Source organism: Pimephales promelas, chromosome 10 (genome assembly GCF_988280905.1).
Source record: "Pimephales promelas chromosome 10, fPimPro1.hap1.1, whole genome shotgun sequence".
Lineage (NCBI taxonomy): Eukaryota > Metazoa > Chordata > Actinopteri > Cypriniformes > Leuciscidae > Pimephales > Pimephales promelas.
This window is the reverse complement of record NC_142778.1, coordinates 12238856-12245986: the sequence shown is the minus strand read 5'-3', so window position 1 is coordinate 12245986 and position 7131 is coordinate 12238856. Positions and strand designations below refer to the sequence as shown.

The window sequence follows — 7131 nt, the reverse complement described above, 5'->3', positions numbered from 1 at the left end:
GCCAAAACCATGGTTTGAACAAACCAAATTCCTGATATCCCTTATATATCCCTTATACTCCACCCAAAAATGAAAATTTGGTCATCATTTACTCCCCCTCAAGTTGTTGCAAACCTGTATGAGTTTCTTACTTCTGCTGAACACAAAGACAGATATCTTCCTTTGTGTTCAGCAGAAGAAAAAAAAACTGATACAGGTTTGCAACAACTTGAGGGGGAGTAAATAATGACAGAATTTTCATTTTTGGGTGGAGTATACCTTTAAATCAAACCTGCATCAAAGATGTATAGGCTTTATACTGGCATATTAACAAGGGTTTTATTTTTAGGATATTTATCTTCAGATCCAACCCGTGGGATATTTAGGAAACTTCAGTAAACTGGGTTTAGGTATCAAAAGGTTGAGCCTGTAAAGACTCATTCCGCTCTTTCCCCTCAGGTCACCTCACACCTCCAAAAGTGAACTAGACTGAGATTTCTTGTAAATGCGTCCGCTTCATAGAATGTAATTTACATATTCATTTATCGCCAGCCATGACACGTTGTGATTGGACGCCTGGGCGTTGCGCAGACCAATCCGCTGTCACGACATTCTTTATTCGATTGAGGCGGGTGTCTTACTCATATAAATACAGCTGCGTGGATAGTAGTGATTGTGAAATGTATAGTCCTCAGCAGCCCGCGGTAACGGCATAGAGTTAAATAAGAGTGTAAAAGGATGAATCCGGGTGGTCGCAGACTGAAACAGTGGCTTATAGAACAGATAAGCAGTAACATATATAATGGACTGCTATGGGAGGATGAGAACCACACCATGTTTCGAATCCCTTGGAAACATGCAGGAAAACAAGACTACAACCAAGAGGTGGATGCGTCCATCTTCAAAGTAAGCGTTAACTTAATATAAATAATAATAATAATAATGTTTTTGTTTTATAAAATAATTACACCATTATTTTGTAATATGTAGATCGTAATTTATTATTAAAATGTATTTAGATCTCATTGGGTACACAAAAGGTTCCCCAAGCGTAACATCTGAATGTGCATCTTATGTTTTAAATTAACTAATGTTAAAACCGACAAAAGATTGGTACCACTTTTTAGATTTTGTCCCAGTTTGACATTGCTTGCTTTCAATTTCCTGCTAGTTTTTTTTTTTTTTTCTTACAGTAAATATTCGTTGGTGGGCGTACTAAATTATATTTTTTATTGCCTATCATTCCACAGATTTATAACCTTGCATAGACAGTTGATCTTGCTAAATCAATTTCTATATATTAATGAAATAATTTGCCTGTATGTATATAATTCTTTAAAAAAAGAATCATTCTCTCATCAAGAATCATAAAATATCGTTCTATCATTCTACTAATGTGCACCATATTCAGCTTCTCAATTACCTTACAAGTCTATTTCTTTGTGAGTAATTCTGATGTTGTGGTGATGTCTGACTAAGCATGTGTTTTCTCAGGCGTGGGCGATATTTAAAGGGAAGTTTAAGGAGGGAGATAAAGCTGAACCAGCGACATGGAAGACCAGATTGCGCTGTGCACTCAACAAGAGCCCAGATTTTGAGGAAGTTACTGACCGATCCCAGCTTGACATCTCTGAGCCTTACAAAGTGTACCGGATTGTGCCAGAGGAGGAACAGAAGTGTATGTGTGTTTGTGTGTCTGTGTGTGTATGCACTTTGTTTTTCTTTTCCAAGAAACATTTGAATTTTCCAAGAAACATTTGAAATAGCACAGAGGCATATTTTTACAGGCATACATTAAAAGTTGTTCAGTGACTCTACGGAGTGACCCTTTACTATTTATCTAAATATCCCATTGTCTTTAAAATATAAGTGAATTAATGGCATAAATTTTATTTTGTAGTGGGTAAAAGCACAATCACTGACATTGACCCCACTGTCACGGGCTGCTCACCAGACCTGGATGGACCTACTAAAGAGGTATTGCCATATCTCTTACTGTTAAATGCTCTGTTTTCCCTTAGAATGACAAAGGATGAAGGAATTGAGGGGAATAAAGATACATTGTGGACTGTGGTTACATTTTTCTAATGGCTCATGTCTACATAATGTTTGTGTGCAGTCTTCAAATGAGGAATACATTAGCATCCTGAAGCGTAGTCATTCTCCCCTGGATGAAGGCAGTAACATGATTTCAGTGCAGGAATGGTGGCAGCAAGGATCTCACAATGGTACCACTGTTTATGACTTGTTTCTTTACATTTTAATCATTTTTAGGAAAGAAGATAAAAGTAAATTTAACATAAGTACTTTCTTGAGAACTGATTTCAAAAATATTAAATAGAAATTGTAAAAATAACACTGCTGCACATTTACATGCTACGCACAGTGTAAGATTGACTAATTTCTCGTTTGTGTTCATATTGATGTGTTTTATGTATATTCACAGCCACTGTTATTCATCAGGATCCTGCAGGGACATTCAGTGCTGGTATGTAATTTCTGTTGTGTATGTGTTGTGTTTTCTGTTGTATGTAAAGTGAAAGTGACATGTTAATGCCAAGTATGGTAACTCATACTCAGAATTTTCCAATGCATTTAACCCATCCAAGTTAGTGTTCACACATTAGGAGTAGTGAAAAAACGCACACCTGGAGCAATGGGCAGCCATTTTGCTGTGGTGCCTGGGGAATGATTGGGAGTAAGGTGCTTTGCGAACCCGCAACTGACTCTCTAACCATTAGGCCATGACTGCCCCCATTTATGTTATATTATTTATGTTATATCAATTATAGCAATTATTCAACACAATTTATTTTTTTGTTCATCATCTTTCATACCCAAAGTGACAATGGTAGAATTCATTTAGCATTTGATAATTAATTAATAATTCATTAATTAATAAATTTAGGGTTCCTACTTCTATGGAAAACCTTGAAATATCATGGTATATATATATATATATATATATATATATATATATATATATATATATATATGAAGACTTTGAAGAAAACATTATCTCTTTGTATATATTAGTTTTTAAAATCCTTCCAAGTAAATAGAGTTGACTATAGAAAAATCATGGAAAACCCTCGGAACCCTGTTTTAACTTCTTGATAGTCTTACTGCTGCTTTAGTGGGATGATTGACCACAAATTTCTCCATGTCTCCAGCGTTCTCTCAGATGATGATCGGTTTCTACTATGGAGGTCGGCTGGTTGGCAGCATGGTTACCACTCATCCAGAGGGATGCCGTATTTCCCCCTGTCAGCCCCCTTTGGCTAATGGCTTCTTGTATGGACCAGACAGCCTCCAGAACATCCGCTTCCCATCCATTGACCTCATTGAGAATGAACGCCAGCGTCATGTCACCCGTAAGCTCTTCAGTCACTTGGAGCGTGGCATACTGCTGCGTGCCAACCGAGAGGGCATCTTTATCAAGCGTCTGTGTCAGAGCAGAGTATTCTGGAGTGGCCAGGATACTCAGTACAACCCCAACCCTGGCAAACTAGAGCGAGATGCTGTGGTGAAGATCTTTGACACTGCCGGGTTCCTGCAAGGTAAACAAAGATCCTCCTAGACATGTTATAACACCAGATTTTATGTAAAAGTCTATTTCAGTGCTAGACTGTTGAAATACAGTTCACAATTGCATGTCAGTATACTGTATAAGGTACTGAAAGATCATTAATAAAGTTATCGTCAAAGTAAATAACTCTTAAATAAATAAATATTTTTTAATAAATGTGAGTTTAGTTTATCAATTTATTTATTGTCCTTATTATTGATATACAATTGATCTGATTTATTAATTATGTACTAATCAACAATGGATAAGATTTAGATCACACATAAAAATATTTACATTTGTTTGTTTTATTTTCTTGCAGCACTGCAGTTATATCAAGAGGGTCATTGTCACCCTCCAGAGCCCACCATCATGCTTTGCTTTGGGGAAGAGTTTAATGATTTCAGCACTGTCAAGAGCAAATTAATCATTGTGCAGGTATTTAATATAAAATATATTACATTTACAAACATGAATGATCTCATTTAGTGTATTCTTCAATTCATGATATTAAAACATGCTTTCTTTCTATTATGTTAAAATAATTTGTATAAATAAAATAAACAAATAAAACTAACATTTTACAGTGGTTCAATTTGTTAACTGAAGTAGCTATCCTGACCTAACAATGGGTAATTATTTTACAGCATTTATTAATCTAAGTAAATGTACATTTTTGCATACACTAATATATTTTAGTTATATGAATTAGCTATTTGTATGTATTATTGAAAAATAGTAGATTTATAAATGAACATTGTGACATTTTACAATAAGGTTTCATTATTAATGAAACCTTATTGTAAAATGTCACCATGTTCATTTATAAATCTACTATTTTTCAATAATACACTAATACAAATAGCTAATTGGTCTAGTTTCATTACAGTTGGATTGTTATTAATTAACACTAAAAAAACAACAACAAACAAATGTATTGTTCATGTTAGTTAATACATCAACTAATGTTAACAAACGAGACCTTATTGTAAAGTGTTATCATTAACATTACCCTAGATTAATTAAAGCTGTAAAAAGTTGTTCATTTTTAGTGCATGATGCCTGGTGTATTAACTTTTTGAACCTTATTGTAAAGTGTTAAACTGAACCTTAAAGACTAATTTCTTAATACTAATTACATTTGTTAGGTTCCTTTTAGACAATTAGCTTCTTTTCACATTTTCTATTCATATTCTTAATTACCTGAATTGAAAACACTATGAAACACAGCAATAACCTAATTCTTTATCCAAACAGATCACAGCATTGAACTGTCAGCAACTGGTGGATGCAGTGACCGCCCGGCGATCCCAGTATAGCAGTGGGAATTTGGAGATCTCAGATGACATGGCCAGTGATCAGATGGCTCGTATATATCAGGATCTATGCAGCTACCCGGTTCCCCCACAAGCTTCCTGTTTCAGGGACAACCTGCCGATTCCAGTCTGAGGCAGAACTCTGAACCAGTCTTGTCTCAAATAATGAGTCAGTTCATGTTCACAACCCAAAATTATGCTTTTACATTGCCATTACATAAAGAAAACAATTGACCTTTAGGTGTGCTATCTGTGTATAGCATCCTGTTCTCTCAAGGCCGAAAACAGCATCTGACAGTAGGTTTGCAATGTTCTCAGGGATTATGTACTCATTTGTTAGAGTAAAGTGAATTTCTTTTTTAACTCTGTATAGATTACTCTTTTTTCATTTATTTTGCCCTAAACATTTGAAATTTCTCTGTTTATTTCTTTTTACTATGCACTGTAAAGTTGATAGGTTTTACTATCTTTCATTTTTAAATTGATTTTTATATTGATTTATATGCTTAATGCTATTCTTTTTTAGAAATGAGTTGAATGCACAATACATTTTATATAAGAAATCAATATATAATTAAAGAAATTACTTTGATAAGCTGGTTGTCTAACTGATATATAAATTGTGTGTTCTGTCACACGTTTAGGTGTCCTTAACTACTATGTACTTTCATCAAAAATAAGTACAATGTACTTGTTGGGTTCATGTTCATGCTTTTGCTGCTATTAAGATGGATACAGGTAAATTTAATAACAGCTTTGGGGGTATAGGTAGGTTTAAGGGTAGGTTAAGGTTTGGATAGATGTAATTACAGAAACGTATTACAGCTGTAGTTACATGCAGGTATTTTTTTATAGAAGTACAATATAAAAACATGTGCACACAATGAGTGCATTGTTTTAAATTAGTAATTTAAATGTTAGGAAATAGCAGTTAAAGACACCTAATTGAAAGTAGGACAATGTGTTTAATGCCACAAGTACAATGGATCTTGCATTGTAATATTATTAAGAACATCAGCTGCCAGGAAAAAAAAAAGTTGCATTTAATTGCAATCAAAATTGCACATTTCATGGCATTTAAAACATTTTCAGTGCTTTTTTTGTTTATAGTTTGTTCCAAAAGGTCTATGTACAATTTAAAGTCATTTATGATATTTGGCTTGAATGTGACCGATTGATTGCATTTGATTGCATCTGGCAATCAGTGTTAATTAATTGATTCTGGAACTAAGGCCGCATTATGTCCCGTAAGTGTGGACTTGACGACCAGGAGGGCTTAGGGGGACATTTAGGACAGGGCCTAAGTGTCCATTAGCAAACACTGGGAGGATGTGATTATATACAGTACGATTGCTGCATTAGCCGTTGAATGAGTGTACGGGTGCTGTCTCAGAAGAAAGTAGTTTAATGGTGGTGAAGTTGCAATTCAGTTCTTCTGTGTTGAATGAAGAAATGAGATTGCAATGTCATTTGGACTCAGTTATGACCGGGGAAGTTAAGACAGGGCTGGATCTAACTTGAGGCTCCTCCGGCTGCATGGCTGTGTACTGGGGGAAATGTCTCCAGTCTTTTCACACGAACAGCAACCAGAAAAGGAAGAGCCTATGAATTAATGGAAAGAAGTCTTATCTATGGCCCTTATGTGTCTTTCCTATGGCCTGTACTGTTGCATGTGGCCACTCTCCCCCAACTCAGAGTCCTGCATGCAGGATTGAAACAAAAATAGAAATAATAATAGAAAAGCAGAAATTTGAGTTTTAACAAGAGATGTGAGTTAACCATAATGCCATTCTGTTGTTTGAGCTTAAAGGGATAGTTCACCCAAAAATGGAAAATCATTCACCATTTCCTCACCCCCATGTTGTTCCAAACCTGTATGAGTTTCTTTCTTTAACACAAAAGATGATATTTTAAAGAATTTTGGTAACCAGACAATTTAAAGTAAATGGCTACCACCAACTGTTTGATTACCAACATTCTTCAAAATATCTTCTAAGTTCAGCAGAAGAAAGCAACTCATACAGGTTTGGAACAACATGGGGGTGAGGAAATGGTGAATGATTATCCATTTTTGGGTGAACTATCCCTTTAAGCTCAAACAGAATGGCATTATGGTTAACTCACATCTCTTGTTAAAACTTAAATTTCTGCTTTTCTATTATTATTACTATTTTTGTTTCAAAGTACTTTTTTACATTTTGTGTAATTATAGACGTCTCAGTTTTTTGTTTTATATATACATTTGACAACTCACATGCTTAACCACTC

At 34.9% G+C, this 7131-nt stretch overlaps 1 protein-coding gene across 1 annotated transcript; it reads left to right on the top strand.

Moving 5' to 3' along the window:
- The first annotated feature begins 644 nt into the window (after positions 1-644).
- Positions 645-5458, top strand: irf8 (interferon regulatory factor 8). The gene is made up of 8 exons (XM_039681871.1): positions 645-885; positions 1474-1657; positions 1880-1956; positions 2099-2207; positions 2426-2467; positions 3153-3539; positions 3870-3985; positions 4805-5458. The coding sequence occupies exons 1-8, from the start codon at positions 718-720 to the stop codon at positions 4994-4996; spliced, it is 1275 nt and encodes a 424-aa protein (XP_039537805.1). The 5' UTR covers positions 645-717; the 3' UTR covers positions 4997-5458.
- The last annotated feature ends 1673 nt before the right edge of the window (positions 5459-7131 follow it).